Source organism: Chironomus tepperi, unplaced genomic scaffold (genome assembly GCF_022539635.2).
Source record: "Chironomus tepperi strain 1889 unplaced genomic scaffold, CSIRO-AGI_Ctep_v1 contig_85, whole genome shotgun sequence".
Taxonomy (NCBI): domain Eukaryota; kingdom Metazoa; phylum Arthropoda; class Insecta; order Diptera; family Chironomidae; genus Chironomus; species Chironomus tepperi.
Genome location: NW_027226207.1, coordinates 2,748,858 through 2,773,141, shown reverse-complemented (window position 1 = coordinate 2,773,141; position 24,284 = coordinate 2,748,858). Strand labels below are relative to the sequence as shown.

The 24,284-nt window shown below is 34.2% G+C and overlaps 3 protein-coding genes across 3 annotated transcripts; all 3 read left to right on the top strand.

Annotated features, from left to right (window-relative positions):
• The first annotated feature begins 534 nt into the window (after window positions 1-534).
• On the top strand, window positions 535-1,242 carry LOC139086486 (leucine-rich repeat-containing protein 15-like). The gene has a single exon (XM_070634950.1). It carries the CDS (start codon window positions 535-537, stop codon window positions 1,240-1,242), a length of 708 nt encoding a protein of 235 aa, XP_070491051.1.
• A 4,639-nt stretch (window positions 1,243-5,881) lies between these two features.
• On the top strand, window positions 5,882-7,413 carry LOC139086146 (uncharacterized). The gene is made up of 2 exons (XM_070634482.1): window positions 5,882-6,013; window positions 6,894-7,413. The coding sequence occupies exons 1-2, from the start codon at window positions 5,953-5,955 to the stop codon at window positions 7,289-7,291; spliced, it is 459 nt and encodes a 152-aa protein (XP_070490583.1). The 5' UTR covers window positions 5,882-5,952; the 3' UTR covers window positions 7,292-7,413.
• A 15,092-nt stretch (window positions 7,414-22,505) lies between these two features.
• On the top strand, window positions 22,506-24,027 carry LOC139086030 (major centromere autoantigen B-like). The gene is made up of 3 exons (XM_070634303.1): window positions 22,506-22,646; window positions 23,151-23,354; window positions 23,415-24,027. Exons 2-3 carry the CDS (start codon window positions 23,168-23,170, stop codon window positions 23,744-23,746), a joined length of 519 nt encoding a protein of 172 aa, XP_070490404.1. The 5' UTR covers window positions 22,506-22,646; window positions 23,151-23,167; the 3' UTR covers window positions 23,747-24,027.
• The last annotated feature ends 257 nt before the right edge of the window (window positions 24,028-24,284 follow it).

Here is a 24,284-nt window from a genome sequence, read left to right as displayed (position 1 = left end):
AACTATTGTGTCATTCACATCCATTCAGCTTTTATAGTCCATTCATGCCAGAGACATATGACTCTTTAAAGTGGCTGAATGAAGTTAAATTCAATTAATGGAGCAAAAAACTACTGATATCATTCAGTCTTTAACGAGAAGTCTGACTGAGTGGATTGAAACTTGTTTTTGGATTGACTGGGAGGAATCATGAGAATGTAAGTTAAGGTGCTGTTCAGTATGAAGTTAAGGAAACCTCAAATAAACAGCTCACGTCATAAAATAGACAAAAAGTAGCGTTCTCATCCTAGTATGACTGTATCATTGGATATAATTCGATAAAATCTGGCCCGACGGCATTGTTTTGTCTATTCTATGCTTCATGCCTTCAGGCTTAATTAGACGAACCAATATAACAAGATGTTCTGTAAATAATCTCATTCCAGCTCATCATTTTACGTATTCATAACCATAATCACAACATCCCTCGAATGCATCGACTGCCAGCGAATTGTCGAAGGACACGTCACAGATTCCCTCTGGTTCAGATTCAACATGCGATTATGGACCTTCAGAATCAACTCAAATGACGCAATTCTTGTTGAAAATGGAGAAATTATGACGACCAAAAATGAAGCAGTCAAAGCCTTAACATTTAATAATAATAAAAATATTAAATTTCCACCAATTAAAGTTCATGAAAAGTTTCCAAATTTGGTTGCATATCAGATATACAATTGCTCGGTGAAGGATGTGAAGCATAAGAATTTTGAACATTTGAGTGAAATTCAAGCTGTTTATTTAGGATATAATTTGATTACTCATATTCCGTCTGATACTTTCATAGACTTACCAAAATTGAAGTTTTTGAGTCTACAAGGCAATCAGCTACAAAGCATCGATGGACACATGTTTGAGAATTTGAGAAATTTAAAGGAACTCTTCCTTAATGACAATAACATCAATTTCATCTCAAGAACAGCATTCGATGATCTTACAGAATTAAGGAATATTTCAATGGCTGACAACAGAATCGAATACTTGACGGATGAGCATTTTAAGAACAACACAAAACTTGAGAAGATATTCCTGAATCACAATAAAATTAGGTCGTTGAGTCCGAACATGTTTGATAATATGAAGTTTCTGGTTGGTGTCAATTTGAAGGATAATTTGTGCATTAATGGTGAATTTTATATCGATTTTGAGCACTGTATAACTAGATTTTCGGAACTGAAAGAGAAAATTAAAAAGGATTGTTGAATATTTTATGGAGCTTAAGAATAAAATGGTTGATTTAGGGACGTATACAGAGGGGGATTCATATCCTATTCAGGGGTCAAACCCTTTGCTCTCAAAAAAGTGGCTACGTCTCTGGATTAATTTACCAGACTTTAATTTTATTTTGTCTGGCCATTCAAGATCAATTGTAATTCAATTCTCTGGATCCCCTTTGCTAATGCCAAATGCAATTCTGTGATCATCAATGGCTGGTTTATTCCAAAAGTGATTAAATTTATTTAACATTTATTTACAGATTCTATGTATAAGTGAACAACCTTAGTAGGTTATCAATGTATTTCCGTTTATTCATCTAAGGGACCATTCACTTATTATGTAACGCTATTTCGTGGTTAGGGTTGACTCCTTGTGGTTGACATTTTTCCAAATGCTTACTTAACAGGTTTCATTACGTAGGAGGAGCCATATTTTCATGTTACGTAATAAGTGAACAGCCCCTAATAAGATCTAAAATGCATCATAATGTTTATTTATGATAACAAATTTTATGTTTATGTAACATGTCAATAAAATCATAAAATTCTTCCAAAACGAATTTTCTCAGGTAAATTTATCAATATCCTCATTCTATTTTTGGTAGTTCTTGTTGAGTTGTTGAACAGAAAGGAACAAATATTTTTGAAATTTTAACAAAAATTAGAAGCCATCAAAATGCAAAAGTAAGTAAGATTCTGTAGCAGACAATGAGTTTGATTGCTCATATGGATATATTCATGTTCTGTCTCAGAGCTCGAAGTCGATTCCGATTTTGTATGGACTCAAGTCGAGTCGACTTCAAACATTTTACGCATTTCAATAATTTTTAACTCTATAAATCCTAGATTAACAATTTTGATGATCATCTTGGCGTCATTTGGAGCAGCATTATGCATCAAAAGCATCAGCGTTGATCCAGCAGAAGGAATAATCGGTCAATTAGATCAAAAAATAATTTTTGTGTATATTCCAAGCGACAAAGTCATTTTTGATAATGAATATGAAATTTCGTTTGGATTTTTCACTAAATTATTCATCATGTTTAGCGATTCCATTGTCGTAAGAGGCTTCACCCTTAAAGAGAACAAGAATATTTTTACTTTGCCTATTAACGTCTACAAAAGCTTTCCATTTTTGATATTGTATGATGGATCTCGAAGCTCAATAGGCTACATCACTTACAAAAATTTTGAGAATCTTAGAAATATTCAGATCCTTAAATTATACGACAATAGGATTATGCATATTGATTCAAACTCATTCAAGGATTTATATGACTTACAACATTTGTATCTGCATAAGAATCATTTGACTTCCATCGACGGGATGATTTTTAGTCGACTAAGCAATTTACTACAGCTTTCTTTGGATAATAATAGAATCACTTACATAGCTGATAATGCATTCGAGTCATTGACTGAATTGAGAAATTTGACATTAGCTAACAATAATGACAAAATTTGGAAGGAAGAGCACTTTAAGAATAATAAGAAACTCTTTACTTAAAAGAATTGAAGGACTTGGACTTTTTCAACTAGAGTGGACAATTAGACACAATGTCCAGTTAATAACTAGACCTACGATCGACAAATGCCGGATTTTTTGGAATTTCACGACGAAAATGTCAGTAGTTGGCTGTAAGATTAGCTATTAATTAGACTTTATCTCAAATTGTCCACTCGAGGTCACAAAGGTTCATGCCATTGGCCATTCTTTAGGTTGCTAGCTCTACATGCTAATGAATTATAAATTTTACATCAAAAATTTTAAAATAATAAAATCATAAGATCCTTACAACATCCAGCACATGTGTTTAACTTTTCAATCTTAAATTATTTTGCGATTTATTCCTACCATTAAATTCTTTCACGGATGGAGTAATAAGGCGTGAATTTTTCATCATCATAGTAAGCAAGTGAACTTCCTGCTGCGATGCTTGAGTGATGATTTTCACTTTACATAATTTCTAAGGATAAAAGGGTAATGAAAATCAAGGTTGATCGATGTTCGGAGGAAAATTGAGATCAGGAAATGAAACGAAAGGAAGGCAATGATTGAAGCTTTATTTAGAAATTGTTGAGGAAGAGGAAGAAGGGTGCTTGAGTGTAGAGTGTATGTCTGTTTGTCTAGTTTCTAAAGGAGTGTATCGAAAGGTAGCTAATAAATCTAGTTTGATGAAGGAAAAGTGGCTCTAAAGTCCATTTTTCAGGGTATAGGTAACGATAATTGCTGCGGCTGCTACTTGATATTAAATAAAATGCTGCCTATTCACTGTGATTGCAACATTTAAATATATGCCGATCGAGAATGTAACCAACTTAATAATTAGAACGAACATGACCCCAAAATTCAACTCATTCAATGAGCAACCTGCTCATGCTGCAAAATCAATCACGAGCCACTTTAAAAACTTAAATTTACTTCCAATACTCAGAACCAAAAATTCAGAATTTTATCTGTTATCCTTTAAACCTTTTCAAACACTTTAAAATACCTTTAACAGCTTATTAAACTCCGTCGTCGTTTCCACTGATAGCCTAAAAAAATATTGTTTCTATAATTTCAGGAAAAAAGGCACAGGTGTGCTGACGAAGAGGATTTTTTTAAGATGATAGGATAACGTGCTGTTACCTTTTAGTCGGATTTAAATTTGCGCAATTTTCAATATTTTAATAGTAATCTGTGTGACGCGGAACACTAAATCTTCAATTTTGGACCTAGATTTTTGTATTATTAGAGGCTAGACAAGACCTTTTTGTGGATGTGCCATGCCACAAAAAAGGTTGCCCACCACTGCTTTAGAGTAAAATATCGTGTCTCGTTCTTTCTGCGGTCTTTCACTTTTACTGCTTTATTTGCATTTTTTTATTTACTTACTTTGCTTCCATAATTGAGTGTCCTACAAAAGGTTTATTCGCTTTGCACTAAATGAATGAGAATCACTTTGAAAAATATTCATGAATTCCTTTAAAAGTGTTGTGTAAAATTTGAATCTTAAATTTCATTTTTAAAATATGAAAAAAGCTGTGAAATTTCATCGAGTTTCTGCCCTCAAAGCATTTATTATAATTTGATTTAAGAGATGAATTTTACGGATAATACAAAAGGAAAAACTGTTCATGACAACGGTCGAAAACAAAAAAAGTTTGAATAAATTGATAGACTTTTAAGGGTTAAGGTCTGAAATAGAAGAATAATTGAGGACTAAAGTAAATTAAAACTGAGTAGATGTGTCATGTCAAAACAATTTAAAGACTTGATTGATTTTTTTCTATTTTAAAGAGCAATGGATGAGATGAAATATGGTCAGGGGATGAACAATTCATGTGATAAGTGACAAAATGTGTCAAAAGTGATAAATTTTGTCATCAGAGTAATGGTGAAGCACATCTGTAACCTTGAATGTTGACCATTCTATGTATTTCGAGCAGCTTTATGCTGTCGTTAATTGTTGTTATGTCGCCGATGACGGCAATACGTGAGGGCACTTTGGCAGCTATTTGACGGCTTTTCGAGCACTCAAAAATATGCAATAACTGCCTTCTGTTAAATTTTTGACTGTGCAACATTAAAATGAATGTCCAGTCATCACATTTGACTATATTCAATTCACACAATTTAAATATAAATAGTCGCATTATTAATTTATCTCTGCGGTCTTGCTGCGGTCTTTATATGTATTATATCCTCCAGGAGTGTATTCAGGAGAGATTTAGGGGTCAAATTTACATTTTGCTCGGGGTTTTCGAGACAAAAATCCCCAACCCTAACAGGCAAAGATAACAGCTTTTAGGTATCGTAGTGATCTTTCGACAATATGAGAGCATGTTCTTTGCCTTTTAGCGAAAACCTCTCATCGAAACATAGTCTAACTACATCGCTGATATCCACTGTTGATACTCATCACAGTTCATGACATTAAATTAACAGCATAAATCCACAATGTTCCGTTATTTTTATCCTCATTTTCGCATTCCCACGCTACCAATTTAAAAGTTCATCCTTCCTTTATTAATTAAATCTTTAAGCTTATTTTTATATGTCCATCACGAGCTGCTATCAGTTGCAATTTCACTGTCCATGCTGGATTTTGCAAATTAGAAACTTTATGGTGACCAGCTTAAGGATTATGTCATATGGGCAGCATAAGATAATTAGCAGCAACATTGTAATTAACTAATTTGCATTAAGGTTCATCAAATGATGCCAAATGTTCCAATTTCATCAATTACAAGCTTGTCATCCTTATCAAATTTCATTACTTAATATTACATTCAATTCATTATCATACTACACAGTAGCATACAAGTTCAATGACAAATGTTCATTTTATTATCAGATTTCATGTACAATGTTAGTGCATTAACAAGAAAATGTGCATCAACTGGCAACAGGCATGAATATAAATTGACAAATTAAAGTCATCAATAATTGTGTCCATAAAGTCACTGAAAAATCTTGTAAATGTGTCACAAAAACAGTTGCTATCAATTTTTTATTCGGGTGCTGATTATTAATTACTCACTTGCTTCATATCAGCAAAATAAAAGAAAATATTATCAGTACAATCTTATCGAAAATGAGTGTCAAACGGCTTAGAGTGGAATTTACCTTGTCAGTTGTGATAAACGAATAAGAGACGGGAAATTTTTCAACCATTTGCAGTACTCAGTTGGCCGTTACTGTCGTTGGACTATGCGTGAATTTTTATTAGTTTTTGGACTGTTTGCAGTCACTTTGGCTGCTCCAGTTCCATGTGAGTTGATGTAATTGAATTGCTTAGTCGAGTGTGATTGATGTTGATTGGGGAAAATAGTTTATTTTTTGGGGAAAATGCATTTTATGGATAAATTGGAAAATTGTGTGTTGGAATGTGGATTGATTTTAATTAGCATAAGTTTAATTATGTGAGAGATTTTACAATTACTGCGTATGTGGATTCATTTTACAATTGTGATTTGGGATTTAATTTAAATAATGCAGCTGCATGTGTCTGATAATCAGTTTCGATTTTGAGTGTTGAAATAGATGCTTAATGTTGATAGCTTATTTACATTTCTGATTGATTGTAACGTTCATTAACCTATAGTGACTGTAATGTGTAATGCTGCATACCTGATTGAATACATCGATACTCATTCTAGTGATAGAAACGATGCAAAGGCAGTCATTCATAGTCAATATGACTCTTAAATTCCATATGATTTTCAATTATGGTTTGTGGTTTTTACAATTAATTTCTGCAATATTGGCTCTAATTCCAAGATTTTCTAGTGAATATTGTGCAATATGCATTCAGATTGTAGCTTCCATTAGACAGCATCCGACATAAATGGACCTGAATATGAGGAAAAACATTTCATATGTATTAAGGGTCGTTCACTTATTACGTTCGCTTTTTAGGAGTAAGGGATTGGAGGTGAAGGATGAAGGGGAAGTTATGGGAGGTGAGGAAGGGGCAGAGGAAGGTAGTAGTGGATAAGTGAACCGTCCCATACTTGTCAAGCTATTACAAGCTATCGTTCAAGCAAATCTTCTACTCCATAAAATGCAATACATCATACCCAATAGCATCAATATTAAAACATCTTATTATGTCAAAATTATAATGAGATTTTTCTTTACATCCATTCCAGCTGGGCCCATGAAAATTAGTGACAATAATATTGAAAACATTTTCAACATAAACATATACATTAATGGAGTTTTTAGCAATAATATTGAACAGGACATAATTACAATCTTAGTTGGTCTCTTAAACCAACAAAGTACTGATGTTGCCGATGGAATGACACTTAAGGATAAATTAATGGCATTAGCGGAAAAATCAAAATCCAAGGATGTCGATATTGCCGTTCCAGCTAGCTCAATGGGACAAAGCATGAATCTTGAAGGACTTGCAAGTAAAATTCAGGAAGCATTAACAAATCGTGTAAAATCTGAGGACAAACCTTCACTCGAAACATCGGATTTGCAAGCAAAAGCCAAGGATCTTCTTAATCAATACGTCAAGGGAGAAGAAGTGAAATTGTAGGCAGCAAGGAACATCATTTTTGTGTGTGACTAGGAAAAAAAACTTTTATCATTCTTTTTTGCGGTGGGGAATAAGACGTAAAAGATTAAAAATAAAGAACACAAAAGCTTTTTTTATTGAGATCGATTGTTTTATTGACTTTTTATGGGGATTGATTGAATTTTGATGGAAATTTTTTTTTATTAAATTTTTTGGAAATAAAATTATTGTTTGTCTTGTAAATGGATTTATTGTGTATTTACGTTAATATTTTTATGTGACCTACTAGTCACGACGTGATGATTTTTGTTGATATTTTGGGGCGAGATTGATGATTTTTTAAGTGATTTTGACGGTAGATCACCAATTTGAGCTAAATTCAGTCTTAAAAGGTCAGTATTGACCCATGTTGATCCTATGCAATGTAGTCCATAGTAATATAAATTGTGCATGTGTCTTCTATAGGACTATCAAATGGAGCATAGCGCTCACAAATCCTATTTAAATACAATCACCTTCAATTTTGTAACTTAAACAGCTTTATTTAAATACAATCACTTACAACTTCCTTAAAAAGCTCAAATCCCATTTTAAAATCAAAATGATTTCCTCAATATACCCCTTCAACCTTCAACAACCTTAATCAGATCCATAAAACTGACGCAACACAATATTTCCCAAACGAAATCTCTTTAATGCTCATAAGACAATAAAAAGGTATTCTTATCTAGCATATCTTTATTTCAACGGTCGTAATTAATTATCAATCCGGCAAAATCTAGGCTTTGTGATATCATTCATGTGTTAATAACACCTTTTTTGCTGATACTGCGGTGTGCTGTAATATGCAATAAATGTGAGTAATTCCATTATTTGATAAGGTTTAGCTTAGTAAGCTCTATGAGTAAGTGGGTAGTTGTTTGGTGGTTTTGGTAAGAGAATGGTTGTCATTATGGGACGATCCGGGGTTTTTGATGTGGTAAATGAAGGAACTGGAGATTGTAGACTTTATCCGAGCAACACAAGGGAGACGATGGAGTCTACATGAATTCTGAACTCAGTGCGGTTTCCAAATTTCTGTCTTATAGAGCCATTTGCCATGATTCTAGCATTAAGAGCCTTTATTCCAAAAATACCCATCAAAAAGCCTTCATTTCAGTATTGTCAATTTGGAAATGTGTTTCCATCGTATTAAAAAGTGGTGAAATTCGCGACAAAAAAATGCCCAAACAACACCTCACGTACACGATATAATCACTTCTGCATCAATTAAGAAATAGAAAAACATATGTTGTTCCTTTTGAGTCTATGAACATTACTCACATTTGATAAGAAATATTCAATAAATCCTCTGTAAATTTTAATCTTATCAAGTGGTTGTGAATCACAGTTGTTAATCCACTGAATCATTTTTTTAAGTATTCTTAAGTGTCTTTTGATAATTATGTGCAATAAAATTAATTCTGAAGCACATTTTGAAGGATTTTTGATCAGAAATTCTTGTGATGATGGCTGCTAATTGTATACAGAGCTTAAAGTCGACTCAGACTTTGTATGGAGTCGAGTCGACTTTAGCTGACTTTGGCATATAATACGGTCGACTTCGGGTTCTAGTTGCATATTTTGCTATATTTAGAAATGAAGTCTAATTTGATGAAAGCAAAAGCATGGCATCTGTATTATTTCAGCAATTTATAGAAACAGATCATGATCAAAGCTTTATTCTACCTACCTCCCCAGTAGCAACATCTCTAAATTTCACCTCAAACATCAACATTATCCTTCATATTCATGACAATGAAATTATAGGTCAAGTCATTGAGATGAAAGGAAGTTCAAGGTCGGTCTTTTCGAATATCGAACATTCATCTCAGGACAGTTCCAATGAAAAATTACCGAATCTCCAAGGACATCAAGGATTCAACATATTTTGTCACAAATTACAATAAAAAATATCAAAAATTTAATTTAAAACAGAATTTTATCAAAATTGTTATTAAAAACTTCATTAATCCATAAAATCCAACAAAACAATTTCAGATAAGGATTGACAGAGATTAGCTCAATTTCCTCCATTCCCTCATAGATGGACCCACGTGTCATCACATCATCATCATCATCACAGTTAGAACTATTTACATCCGTGTCGTAAAATGAAATTCTGTTGCATGCAGGAAACGGAAAGAATTTATTTTAAGCATAATTTTGCAACTTTGTTGCTATTCCTGGCAATTTTCAAAATGAGAAATGGGTTATCATCATCAAATTTTACCTGTGCAGTTTCTATTTCGCCATTGCTGATAAGAATCAATCAATCAAGCCGTTCGACTATGAAATTTATCAAAAATATTGAAGGTCGTTTTGTTGCTAATTAAATTGCATATAATTGAATTTTTTGTGATGATTTATTTGAATTTTGGTTTTTAAAAAGACGTCAAAAATCGGAATTGGCAACAAGAAAAAAAGATAAGGTTTTTAATTCAATTTTTTAAGGTTCAACATTCTTGGAATTCCTTCAGTCTTTTTTAATTATCATTCAAGGTCGATTATGAAACTTCAATTAATAATTCAAGTCACAAGTTCTCATTATCTCATTTGCATCTCCTCATATTCACTCCGAGAATGACAAAACTAAGTAATTTATTTCATCAAACAAAAACTTTTTTATCGTCCTTCACAAATTTTTCATACACAACAAAAAAGGAAACAAATTTTTGCATAGAACTTTAATTATTGTTATAAACAGTTTATGCAGCCATTCTGCATTACAATAAAATTACAATGTAATAATTTATTTTTTTGTTCTTCATTTTCTTTCACTGAAATGCTTCGTCACTTTGGAGGAATTTTATTTAAAGCTGGGGATATGGAAAATGGGATGAATGGCTGTATATTGTCTGGTTTTCTCTTCTTAGCGATATCCCATATTATGCGTGATGTATCTTATTGAGGTGTAACAAAATCTCGATCGCCCTTTCCCAAAGAACTTTATGTAATAAGTGATCGACTCCTAAACTCTATCCGAGTAGATCAAAATACGTTATAACTAATTGATGGCAAGTTGATGTCCAGTTGATGCCTTGTTCTAACGTATTACTGTTCACTCGGGCTAGGGAAGGAATGTCAGAGAAAATTTAATTCTGCTGGAACAGAATAAAAAGTTTGTTAGCACCACCCTCGAAAAAAGGCTTCCAGGAGCTCCAAAAGCTGCTTGAAGCAGAACAGTGATGAAAAAATGTCTGCTCAACGAGTGGACAGAGAGTTTGTATTAACTGGGTGACAGAGCCAGCAACAGAGTCAGATTGAAAGCCTTTTTTACAACCTAAGCTCCATATAAGAACATGGTTGCGAACAGCTTATTGGTTCCTGAACTGTAACTTACTTCTCTTCACTGCCTTAATCATTCGTAAACACAACAGACAGGTTCTTTCAAGAGCTTATTCTAGTTAAATATACCAACTTTGCTGGGTCGCGTAAATTTTCTTATTATATTCACACCGTTTTCACGTGTGAATGTATTGAATTTGTTCAGATTGAAAAACCAGTTTTTTGGATTTTTCAGCCAAACTAAGCATAATGGCAAGTTATGTTCTATCTCAAAAAGTTTGTGCCTGGAATTTCACATCATAATCAAAAAACAGATTTGAAATTGGTTGAGGCATTGCTGAGAAAATCGAAAAATTCGCTTTCTGTAAGCAAGCAAACAAACAAGTTAATCAGCAAGAAATCTCAATAACGAGACATCGTAGAGACTTCTAGTTTTTTGCAAACGATCCGTGTTGCTCTATAGAAGAGCTGATTAGTTTTTGGGCATGGCAGGAACAGCCGTTGCTTCTAAAAAAGCAAAAAACCTTCGTTTTCATATAAAATTTCAAAAAAATTTCAATGGTTATTATGATTTTTGAAACATTGAACATTGTATGAAAATTATCAAACATGTGCCAAGCGAAGCTTGGCCTACCCGCTGGAGCTTGATCTCTCAAACATGTACCAAGCGAAGCTTGGCCTACCCGCTGGAGCCTGATTCCTCAAACATTTGCCAAGCGAAGCTTGGCCCACCCGCTGGAGCCTGATTCCTCAAACATTTGCCAAGCGAAGCAATACCCGCTGGAACCTGATTCCTCAAACATGTGCCAAGCGAAGCAAAACCAAAGCCTGATTCCTCAAACATTTGCCAAGCGAAGCTTGGCCTACCCGCTGGAGCCTGATTCCTCAAACATGTGCCAAGCGAAGCTTGGCCTACCCGCTGGAGCCTGATTCCTCAAACATTTGCCAAGCGAAGCTTCTACCCGCTGGAACCTGATTCCTCAAACATTTGCCAAGCGAAGCTCCTTGGAGCCTGATTCCTCAAACATGTGCCAAGCGAAGCTTGGCCTACCCGCTTGAGCCTGATTCCTCAAACATTTGCCAAGCGAAGCTTGGCCTACCCGCTGGAGCCTGATTCCTCAAACATGTGCCAAGCGAAGCTTGGCCTACCCGCTGGAGCTTGATTCCTCAAACATGTGCCAAGCGAAGCTTGGCCTACCCGCTGGAGCCTGATTCCTCAAACATGTGCCAAGCGAAGCTTGGCTTACCCGCGAGACTTTTTATGGACGGTGTGAATATATCCGCATTGGGTTTCTACCCGATACACTAGTTTTATTCTGTTCTTGAGAGCTTGTTTTATGCCTGCAACGGAACTTTATCCTGAAAAAACAAAATTAGTCATAATAAATTAAACTTTATCCTTAATAAATAATGAATCCTTTCACAAATGCACTTTAAACCCCCACATCTGATCCCCAAAATTCTCCCAACTTGTCATAAAGTAATTTCACAATTTTAATTCTGTTTTTGTTTCACAGAAAAAAGGAAGAACAAGTAAAAAAAATGTGAAAATGCGGAAAAACAAGGAAGAAAAAAAAAATTCACAAACTTTTTTAATTGACCAAGCAAACGAGGAAGAAAGAGACTGAGATTTATCAGACAATGAAAAGCAAGAAAAAATTTTTCATGCCTTTTTTGTGGCGAAAAAATAAACTTTTTTTCTGCTTTCTCATCATTCCTCCTGAACTCCATCCAGTAGAACAAGAATCGAAATTCAATTAGTGAAAATTTTCTTCACACTGTCGATGATTAAAAGCTCATTTCGTGCAGGATTTTTTTTGTTCCTTGTTTCTTCTTCTTTGTTGTTCTTCAAGTGGAGTCTGGGGTGAATAAACTGGGTTGGAGGAGGCTGGAAATTGATGCAAAATAAGGAATATAGGGAGAAAAGTCTGTGGGAAAACGTGACTTAAAATGAAATTTGTTTAAAGCCTAGCCTAGCTTGTATGCAGAGTATTTATTGGAATTTGGACTATTTTTTATTAAAATCTATAAAAAAGGGACGAGAAATGAAAAGGATGAGAGTTAGGATTGTCGTGCAGACCGAAATTAGTCGATTTGAGGCGTATTTAGAGGGGACCTTAAGGAGTTGCTCATCTTTTTTACGAAAAAGGCTTTACTTTCTATTTGCAGACATTCCAGAATGTACACGGCGTAGTAATGTCTGAAATTCCAACCTCCGGTTGATTTAACACTGCCTTGAGGTTGGACTTCATCGAATCTGTCCTAAAAATAGAGTCACGCTGGCCTAGAGCTGGATTTTCATCCATTTTTCGACCATGTCCTTTCGTGGCTTAAAGAATCATAAAAGTGTTGTAATGAAATGAAAAAATTTAATAATTTACTTCAAATACTATTCCTTAAAAGCTCTTCAGCAACTTCCATCAACTCTCAGCAGTTAAATGCACTAAAAAAAGATTCCATTACTCATTAAAAGAAGAAAATGAAAGGGAAAAATTCCACTTAACAATAATGAGTTGCATTTCCACCATCATAATCATTCTGGCATAACTTTTAAAATTCTTCAATCATTTTACAGCTTTTCTGCTTTTTTTTCAGCTTGCTTCTTGAGTTTGAAATGAATGAGTGAGAGGAAAAAAAATGAGAAATTTAATTTAATGAGCGGGCAATTAAAATCACTTTGTTGAGATAATTTTTGCTCCTTTTTTACATTTTTTTTTATGAAGCAACGATGCAGCACAAAATTAATTTACTTGAAATTCCTCTTTGTGATTTTTTATCTCGCACCTTTGAGAGAAGCTTGGATATGAAAAAAGTAAGATAAAATTTAAATTTTGTTAGAATTTTGATTTAAATGTTTGGCCAAGAATTCCAGGTCTGCATTTGCTGCACTTTAGATGCGCAAACCTGCAATTTCCTTATTATAGTTCTCTAATGCTGCAGTAGACTTGACTTCGACTTCGACTTGACTCGACTTTGACTCGAACTCGACTTTGACTCGACTTGACTCGACTTGACTTTGACTCGACTACTCGACTCTGACTCGACTTTGACTCAACTTCAACTCTAGTTGTCCTGAATTAATTTCCTACAAAAATTCAAATTAAAAAAATTAATCTCAATCATCTCCTTAAAGATCATCAAGCCAGCAAAACCCATATCCATGAATTCATAAACCACGAGCATAATGAGGTCAATTGGCTCTCATTCGTGTTTTAAACATTTTTTTTTGTGAACATAAAAGGAGGAACTTAATAGTTCATGATTTATAATGTCCCGAGTGGATGAGCGATAATGGATGTTTTGGTCTTTCCTTTTAAATTTTTTATTACATTGTTAAAAAAAAGTTGCAAGATGAATTATTAAGGAAGGACAGAAAAATTGAATTTTTATGGGGACGTTCAAGGAGGGGTTATGGGTTGGTTTTAATTGAATCCGGGAAAGTCTAGTTTAATTTGGGAGTTTTTTCACTGTTCTAGCCACTTAAATGTACAGATCAATTGCGATCCAAGACCTTGTGGTTAGATGTCGCACTAAAACTTCGCTTTATCGCAGATGGCGTCTGTCAATTACCAATACCAAATGCAAAAAAGTCTCTATCGACAGCTTCTTTCCATGAGTTCTTTGGCAGTCCACGTGACCTTTTATCAAAATATCGATTCTTCGCGTTACGTGGTAAGTAAACGACTCAAACCCGAATTCTAAGAAGAACTTACTATCAATTTTTAATTATTCCTGACAAAACAATCCCGAATCTTCAAACAATTCTTCCATTCTCTTCCTTTTTCCTCCATTCATACACGGAACATTCGTCTATTATTTCCCAAACATTTACAAACACTTTGAATCAATGACTTGGAAGACTTCCAATTGAATTGAGTTCAACTTCTGCATTTGAGAGTTATTGATATCAATTTTGTGAGACGAACAAAAAAATTTTATATTTTCTGTTCAGTCAGGAAGAATTTTTCATGTTCATCGTCATCGATATTCGAGAATAAAGTTAACATAATTGAAATGTTATTCTTGACTCATCTGATGCATCAATGTACAGTCTTCATGTCACGTGTACTCATCCTCATAAACTGAAATCAATTCGTGAGTCGTGCATTGAGAGATGAATGAATGAATTTATGAATTTTGCTCCTTTTTTTTTTCTTCAATAAATTCCGATACATCCATGCTGTGTATCTGTTCTCTGTTTTATGTAGTCGCATATCTTCATGATATCTATCTTGGGAGTGTGTGAAATTCACTTGAGTGTAAACTTCTTTTTTATTTAATAAAGATTTGTGCCAATAATGATATTGCTTGCATGGAAATGCAATAGCATCTTCGAATGCTTTCTTGCTGGTTTGAAGTCACATTTTGGTAAATGACGATGAAGTTTTTCTCATGTGGTTTGTTTTTTTGGGGGTTATTGCAGTTGGTTTTTGGGTTTTATGTTAGTTGAAAGTCATAAAAGCAGTCATACTTCTTTTGAACTTCGAAAATGTGGACGGGAGCATCAAATGCGCAAACTACGATCTATTTGTATGAACAAATGTCTCTTTTGAGCTGTGTGACGTCCAGACTAAGGCTGTTAAAGCAGCTTTCTTTTAAAAAACAGATAACTATCCAGCAGAGGCTTCCGATTCCATATTCTCGATTAAAAGCTAAATTTCCACAAAATCTAGATCAAATGCGCAACAATTTCACCAAAACTTTGCATTCCACACATTCTTCCTTGCACTTTTTTTATTTCCAATTTTCTAAATAAAAAGCTGAAATAGTAGGAAGGAAGAATTATATTAAATTCCATTCAGAATCTGCCGTATTTCTTTCCAATTTCTCTCATCTTTTCTTATTCAATTTGAATTTTTGTTCTCATTGATAGCAGACAGCAATGCCTCGAATATAATACATGCATATAACTATGAAAATTCCCATGTCTATGTGAGAAAATAAAAAGAAGAAGAAATAAATTCCTCCGATTCACTTCACATTGCTGATGCATGCAAAAATCTTCCCAACATTCGCTCTCAATCTACATAAAAGTATGGAAGACGAGCTTTAAATCTATGTCCATAAAATATTTAAGTACTTCTATAAAATATTTAAGGGTTAAGGGGAAAGTCATGTTCCGCTCGATTTTATTTGCTTTTTTGTGCATCGTGGGTGAATCCGATCTGTTTTCGTGTGTAGTCACGGAGTATAGAGGGATCTAGGGATGGGCAGTCAATGGCTTGGTTTAAAAAATGTATTAATTTGCAAGGATTTTGAGACGGTCAAGTAATTGACGACTGTCCAGTTGCTTAGGTACACATGTAATGCCCAGTCCAGTGCCATATAAGCAAGGTGTCTCAAAACTGTCTCAAACTTCAGTCCCTACAGTCATAAAATCTCATCAAATATCAGCAATTGACATTCCAGAACAAAATCTACATTAATTTACCAGACAGAGCTATGACTTACCATCCCTTATCTCCAACAATCAACATCCATCCATCGTCTGGCATTTAAGAAAATTGAAATGCATGAAAAGGAATCGAAAAAAATAAAAAAAAGCATAGAAAAACCTTAAAATTCATTTTTATAGCCACACAGCCAGAGCTTTATAAATATTCAATAAATATTAAATTATTGAGGAGAAGTGAGGGAGATGAAAATGAAAAAGATGTGGAAATATTTTTTTTATTATGCTCAGGATATTCCCAATACGCTCATTGAGAATCAAATAAAATATCTATTTAACAAAATGGAACTTTGAATGCTCCACAGACCAATTTTATTTTATATCCAGTTCTTTTCTTATTTTTGGGTGCTGCAATTTTCTCAAAATGCATTGAAAATTTAAAATGACTTTAAATGTAGATGAAGAAAGACATTTGAAAGTGCATGTTGAATGCATTTGCTGAAAGCTTTAAGTACGGAGAGTAATGTCGAAATTTTTATGACTTTTCAAAAGTTTTCTGTTACTGCTTTGGTGTTTGGAGACTTTGCGCTTTTGGAATGGAACTTTAGAGGAAGTTTATATGAATTTTAGGACAAATCAGGAAATTATTTTAATGGTGTTAAGGGTGGAAGTAAGTTTTATGGAAATTTTGATCAGAAAGTCTTAATGAAGCTCGTTAGAACTATGCAGGAGGGTATACAGGGGTGAACATCCTCTGCTTCTCCTGAAACCTTGAGTTTTTCGTCAAGCACTTGATATTTTACCATCTATGTAGAGTGCTGTAAGCATAAGATACTAAAAAACTAAGTTGCTTCCCTATCAAGCATCTATTAACGCCTATGTCTCCATTTCACACCTTCACTCCACCCTAACACACTCTTACAAAAGTTCCAAACTCTCATTAAGTCCTTCACAGGAATTCGAACTCGATACGTCTCCATTCCCAAAACTTTAATAATTAGAAATCATTCCGTCAATCAACCCCAGACAAATTAATTCCATTATCTCATTCATCTATTTCTCCCCCACAGCAAAAAAAGCACACACCAAAAAAATAATAATAATTTTCCTATTGAGGTTATGCTTTTTTTCTTGCTTTTCTCGTTTAATTAATTTAAGAATAAATCATCGGACATAGAAGGGCGTAAAAGTTAGTTATATTATGCTCGTAACTAGGACAAAAATAAAAAAAAAACAACAAACTGTCACAGCGAGGATAATCAGTAGTTTGTATTTTATGAATGAGTTTGGACTTACATCGATGTAGATGATTATTAGATGTTGTGGGAATTTTGGCAGATTTGTAGGTTTTTTTGGAATTTGTAGATGAGGATTAGAAAGCAAATGTCTGTATCCGATGACACATGGTCATCAACTTACTTACTTACTTACTTCGCTGGCCGTACAAATCAAGTGTGATCCAGTGCCTCCCTCAGTTGACACCTGAAGCTACCTCTATTGATGACTAATGCTTGTAAATTAGTCTTATAAGCACATAGTCTTCAAAGGATGTTCAACTGACTGTCGTATGACAGTTGACATGATGTGTCGCTCGGTATAGGTCCAAAGTAACCAGGTCATGAATAAGCTAGTTTAAATCAACTTCATGCTCAAACAGCATCCATTTATGGATAAAATTGTCTGTTATGGCAGCTTAATACTTAGCTTCAATACTAGCAAAACCAAGAGGAATATTAAGCTACACCCCAACAGTTCGATCATTGATATGAGACTTGGTGGACACGTGGACTATCTCTTTCCATTTCATAGAAATCGCCCTTGGATATAACAAGAAAAAGCAACAAAAATAGAGCATATAAAAGTCAGATCAAATAAAGAAACTCAACAGCTTTCCATAGAAATCTCACAAAATTCCCACAAGACCTCTTTCGCAAAACTTTCTCATCAAATACAAACACGAGAGCAAGAAAAAAAAAGAAAGCTAGGATGTTGTAATTTGGCACAGTCTTCGTTTCCATAAAACTACAATTATATCATTGGATATACATCCGTATAGGAAGTGGAGGCTTCATCGGAAAAATATATCGATAGAGAGTCATTAAGGAAACTTTTGATCATAAATTTCATGTCGAAGTAATAAAAAAGTCGATTTAATGAAGTTTCTTTCCATTTCACTCTCTCGCCCATCCATGTCTACAATATTCCTATTGTTTTATCTTTGGTACTTTAATTACATTTTTTTTCTGTTCTCGAAAATTTTTATCGAACACTAAATGAGAGTACGTAGATGTAAGTTGTGCATTTTCTCTATATGTGCCACTCATGGTCGTTATTGTAATGTGATGACGTGAATGGCGATGGTTATGGCACACTGGAGATTTTGTAGTGATGATATTTGCTTGCTGGATATGCTTGGATTTCACCTTCTTTTGTGATTGTTTTGTTTTTAATAGATTGTGGATTTGTAGATGTGGAAATTGACAAATAATTAAATAACTAACTTTATTATGGACTTCCTTAATGGGACAAAGGCGAGTAAATTAGTTTGAATTTGAGATGGGATACGATGCCAATGGCTGTTGGTTGGTTTGGATACTTTCTTGTCAGTACTGTCAATAAGAGCTAGAAGCCGAATGGAATTTACAATGAGTCTCCTTTCAGGCAATGCGACCTATTTCAGGTACCTTAGTGGTATTTCTGTACCTTGAGAGATGTTCTATGCCTGTTAGGAGTCGACTTCGAGCTTTGGTATAAATGATCCAATCATTAAGTAATCTAGTAGATTTTCTCATATCGTACATTGAGCACTAAAAGTATCTAAACTTGTTGAAAAGTGCGCTAAAAAGAACAGAATTTGGAAATATCTGTGATTCATAGCGACGACATTTGAAGTTACTATATCCAATTTGATCCAAGCATCTTACTAATTTCCCCAGAAAGACACGTGATTGTTTCATATTCATATATCATGCTTCTAATACTGAATTATTCGGAAATTGCTTCAAACTCGACTGATCCTCAATACGCAGACATCTTAAGATGTCTTGTTCTTAATTCCGTCTCGAGAATCAATCCACTTTTTGCAGAGGTCGCACTAAAAGTTGATTGACCTTAATTGGAATTGAGCTCTTTATTGTTCCTATTATTAATTCTATAAATTAGACTGTCTATTAAAAGTCATAATTATCTTCCTCAAACCTAAAATTTTTGACAAATTCTATCCAAAAATTTCATTAATTTTTTCATTCATCCTTCCCACCTACATTGAAAATGGAACCAAAAAAAAGTAAAAGAGTGAAGTGAAGTGTCCCGAAAAAAGCGACATAAAGCACCGAGAAAAAGGAAATTATTTCTACAGAGGCGCTTAAATTTATGGTGACTACCGTGAACTTTCCGCATGATGATTTTTTGTTCTTCTTCGGTCTCCTTTCCACTTCTTTTTGCTTTATTTTAGGTATGGTTGGCATTATCGAATTATGTTTAGGTTCGTTAATTTCTTTTTACGGCATGTCAGCGATATTATATCCTTATGAATTTCAATTTTTTTCTTTTTCCTCCTGCCTTGATCTTTCTTTTCCTTTTTTCCATATCAAAAGTGAGTGGAGGATGTGGAAAGGAAGATGAATATCTCTTATGTTTCACAATTTTTGTATTCTTCTTTTTCACTTTAAACGTCTGTAAAATGTCGACTTGCTTATCATGACTTTCGAGCAAAGATTTATTTCACTGTTTTTCTTCCTTTTTTTGGACTTACTTACAAGCTTTCAATTGAAATAATTAAGTTTTTTTGATGATTTCAGCAGATTTTTAAGAGAGTCAATGAAGCGTATGGTTTATTTGATGGAACGCTTCACGTGCTCATGTTGGGGCTTTTTTTGGCAAAAGGGGAAAAATCGATGGATTTTCACATGCTCTAATTTGCTCACGAAGTTGATTTTATGTTTGATGGAACTGGGTCAGTTGGACTTATGAAGTTGAGTTTGATTTGATTTTGTTTAACGATTGGTGATGATACAAATGAGGTTAAGTGGATGAGGAACCCCAAATTCCCTATCTTGACCTCATTGTCGTGTCTTTCTCTATCTTGTTAGAACCACTAGACTCGGGCGCTTGACTAGGAATTTTGAAGAAGGACCAAGAGCGACACAAATTAAGAAGGCTCTGACATGGCGATTTAAAGGCCCGGTTTGGCATATAACGTCGACAAGGCTGCCAAAAATACCCTAATTAAGCTCCTGATTCTCCTAAGCCCCGACATTTCAATGACTATGTCCGACAATATTCAACATATTTTTCCATCTTAAAATCTTTCATTAATTTCATCGAATCCTCTCACATTTATCTGCATCTCTACATCCTACCCAATTCCTTATTAAAATTGCTTAATCATTGATTCTTTTTCCTTTTCGAAGAGGCTACTTCCTGCTTCATTCAGAATAAAGTATTTCAAGAATCATGTTCTAATATAGAACTTAATAATGAAAGCCTTTGATTTTTCTTCCTTTTTCATTTCCTTACCTTCATTCTAATTTTCTTGAAATATAAAAACCTCATTTTTATAAAAAGTCAGCATAAAAGTAAAAGAAGGGAAAAGGAAAAAAAATCTTTCCTGTCACCAACTTAATTTTCTTGCTGTCTGTGTACAATCAAACGAGATATAGCACACATATGTGACTCTTTTTATACTTAAGAGGCTGAATGAATAGAGAAAATGGAAGGCAAGGAAGACTTTTTAAGGATTTGTGGAGAAGATGAACTTTTTGTCTAATGGACAAGTTTGTGATGATTCCGAAAATGCCGTTGTGGTCTGTAAACTCAATATTGCATCCATATAATCCCACTTGCAAAGAAATAAAATCTTCAAATCCACCAAAAATTACAGGTAGCAAATAAGTCACATAAAGATAATTCAACATCCATCATCATCCTCATCCCCCATCCGTGGCATTTGATCATGAAAAAAATATTTTCATAAATTTTCTATAAAAATAAATTTTTGAAGACTTCTTAAAAGGAAGGAAGCACTTGAAAGTGAAAGGTAAAAAATTGTCTTTTTTAGAATGAGCACGTGTGCGTGTGTGTGTGTCAACATGTAGATTTTTGCTGTCAGTCGGGTACGGGAAACTTTTTTTTAACGCTTCACGTGCTTGCGAATGTGAAAAATAAAGGAAATATTTAAAGATGATTTATTTTTAGATGATCTGAAAGCTTTGTTTGGGTTGGGTTGGGTTGGGAAATATAGGATTGTTGATGGAAATGTGAATGGATGTCTGGAGGACAGCAGCTTTTTTCTGGTCATATTTGGCTGATAAGACTTGTTGAATTTAATTTTAATGTTGAAATGTTCTCATTCTATGGTCAACTTACTGATATGAATTATTATAGGACACTATTATCAAAAATACATGAGCAGAGATGGTAAAAGCCGGGTTGGACGCTTTCTAGTCCATCATCCACAGTCTTCTGCAGATGACCCGTGCAGACATGAATTCAGTCCACAACTTTGTCCATTTTGTAAGCAATTTTTCAGATTTGCCTAGTATAAAGTACAAAGTTTAAACTAGTCATGTATAAGACGCTAGTTTGCTTAGGAGCTTCCATTATCTGACCATCTATATGACCAGTTAATAAGTAGCAAGTAAAAAAACAAAATCAGTCAAACTTCACATGATCTACCTTCAAAGCAACATTCATCTATTAATCTCCTCAATTGTTTTTCATCCTGAATGAAGTTCAAGCCATGCAAGAGAATTTATTATCCTGAACATTGGCGGTAGAGCGAAAAAAAAATATTGTCGGTTCCTAAAAAATCCTGTTGAAGGAAAAGTTGTGTCAACTAGAAAATCTAGAGATATATTACATCCATAAATATGTGTGTATGTGTGCGGTCATATGATGAATACTTTTCACACATAAATGTGGGACTGTTCATTATGAGCTGTGGCGGCCGTGCGGTTAACCATCGACAAATGTTCATAATTAATTGTACTAAAATCTCCACTATATGTAGGATGTTATTCATGTGCTGGAATGAATGGAAACTGAGAATATTTTAGGATTAAGATGAATTTTTTAGGTTATGTTCACATGGACCGGAGATTTTTTGTAGGTCGAAGTGAAAAATTACGAAATATTCAATTAAGGCTGCACATGTGCTGTTATATAAACTGTTTCCAAGTCGATTCAGACTACCTTTTGCTTATCATTTAACTTAAAATAGCAACAAGAAGAACTCGAGCCTCAATCAACATTGGAAATTCCCGATAAAAATAGACATCACCACAGTCGCGTAGAGAATATGAAAATTATGCACCAGATAATGCACATTAATTATGATAAATCGCCATCAATCATTCAACGCAAAATAATTCTTTTTTTGCACATTGAAAAAAAGTTTGACTTTTTCTTATCATTGAATGTTGATTGCATAATTTGTCCCATAACTCATTCTAAATTTGACAGTCAGAACTGGCGTTCTATCGAGTATAAATGGCTTCAACTTTACGACTGTCATCATCATTTCAAGTCGTGCACAGTTACAGTATTTTTCGCACACTTCTCACTCCGGTGTCTTTCAGTCTCTCGACATTTTTTTTGCATCTGACATTTTAGTTGAGTCGGTTCATTCATCTCTTTTTTGAAGGATTACATTAAGTGGTAAGTGAGATGAATCTTTTAGTGCAAATTCAGTGGAAAATTTTGTGGATGGTGATGAAGAAATTTAGAAGAGAATCTTTTGGATCGAATTGGAGAATTGAGTGGAAAATTTGAGGAAATTGAGCTTATACTTTGTTGGATTCATCAGCTATTAGTCTAGTTTAAGCATCTTAGAGGTGCCTTGATGTTCCATTATAGTCATCTTGAGGGTATCTTGAGGATATCTTAAGTTTTTAGGGAATTTAGCAGTCCCTACACTTAAAGCTCTAGCTTTAGACATCCAAAATTGACTAATCTTCCTTCAAAATTCCAAATTCGGCATCACCAAGCCCCAACAGTTGCCTTTAAATTTTCCATCATCTCCACAAAAGCATAAAATTATTCTCAACATAATTAAATTCACTGTGAAGTGAAAAGGAACAGCACAAAAAAATATTGTCTAAACTTCATCTTTTTTTTTTCTCTCACTGTATATCTGTCGCTTCAATAAATCAACAACATCAGCATCACCCATAAGCAAGATGAAAAAATTTATTGTTGTGTTGGCATTCTGCGTTGTCTTTATGGCTGTTATCACCCGAGCTGAAGATGAGGAAGAGGATGAGGAAGAAGAGTATGAGGATGAGGAAGAGAGCTGGGATCCAAGATTATTTGCATCTGCTATGCAATTGAACAATAATAATGTCGGTGATATAAATAATGTGAAAGGTATGTATTATGGCTTAATTGGACTCTAGGGTGACTTTACAATAACTATTTAATCAACAGTGAACTTTGAGGGCGAATTACATAACAAGATGTCATCTGATATTATTACAATTATTGCTCAAATCATGAACGGAGACTTTGACTTGAATGGAGATGATGATGATGAGGAAGATGAGGATGATGAAGATGATGATGAAGGTGATGATGAAGATGAAGATATTGAAGAATGTCCAGAAGAAGGAATCAAATTCATTAGTCACCCAGAAAACTGCGAGAAATACATCTTGTGCATTGAAGGTGATGAAGTTGCTACACTCGAATGCCCAGATGGTCTCCACTTCTCAAGAGAGCTCCGCGCTTGTGCCGATCCAGAAGAAGCTGAATGCGAATAAATTTCTTTCATTATGAGAGAAATTCATGACTGACTAATGGATGATATACTTTGGATTTTGATTGAATGGACGATTGATTGTAGTGACTTTAAAAAAAAATGATATAACGTCAATAGATAGAATATAGGTAACAAATTCTTATGTAGGACAGGCCCCCCCACCAATATTAATAGTTATCAAAACAGTTTCGATTATTAGGATTTTTTTTTGTATGAAATTGTAAACGAATTCAAGTGGAAATAAAATAACCAAATTATGTCATGAATTTTTATAACAATAAATGAGCTTTTGTGGATTCTTTAAAGTATTGTTGTTGGAATAATCGATTATTTCAGGAATTAGAGGCTGATGGGGACTAACTGGTGTGTTAACAAGGCAAAGAGTTGCTCTGATGAGAGCATGATAGCTTATGGACTCGTTTAAATGGCGAAAACTGCGTATCTCGGTATCAAGTTACTCGGGAATAAGGATTAGTTGATGACTGTTCTACTTATAGATACCTAGAACCAAGAAATGGAGTCAAAACCCGAAGTCGACT

Excerpts from the sequence above, each read along its gene's own strand:
- LOC139086146 (XM_070634482.1), top strand. The coding sequence starts at position 5,953 with ATGCGTGAATTTTTATTAGTTTTTGGACTGTTTGCAGTCACTTTGGCT. Across the intron at positions 6,014-6,893 it reads TTTGGCTGCTCCAGTTCCAT|CTGGGCCCATGAAAATTAGT; the intron begins GTGAGTTGATGT and ends CATCCATTCCAG.
- LOC139086030 (XM_070634303.1), top strand. The coding sequence starts at position 23,168 with ATGAAAAAATTTATTGTTGTGTTGGCATTCTGCGTTGTCTTTATGGCT. Across the intron at positions 23,355-23,414 it reads TGATATAAATAATGTGAAAG|TGAACTTTGAGGGCGAATTA; the intron begins GTATGTATTATG and ends TTTAATCAACAG.
- LOC139086486 (XM_070634950.1), top strand. The coding sequence starts at position 535 with ATGCGATTATGGACCTTCAGAATCAACTCAAATGACGCAATTCTTGTT.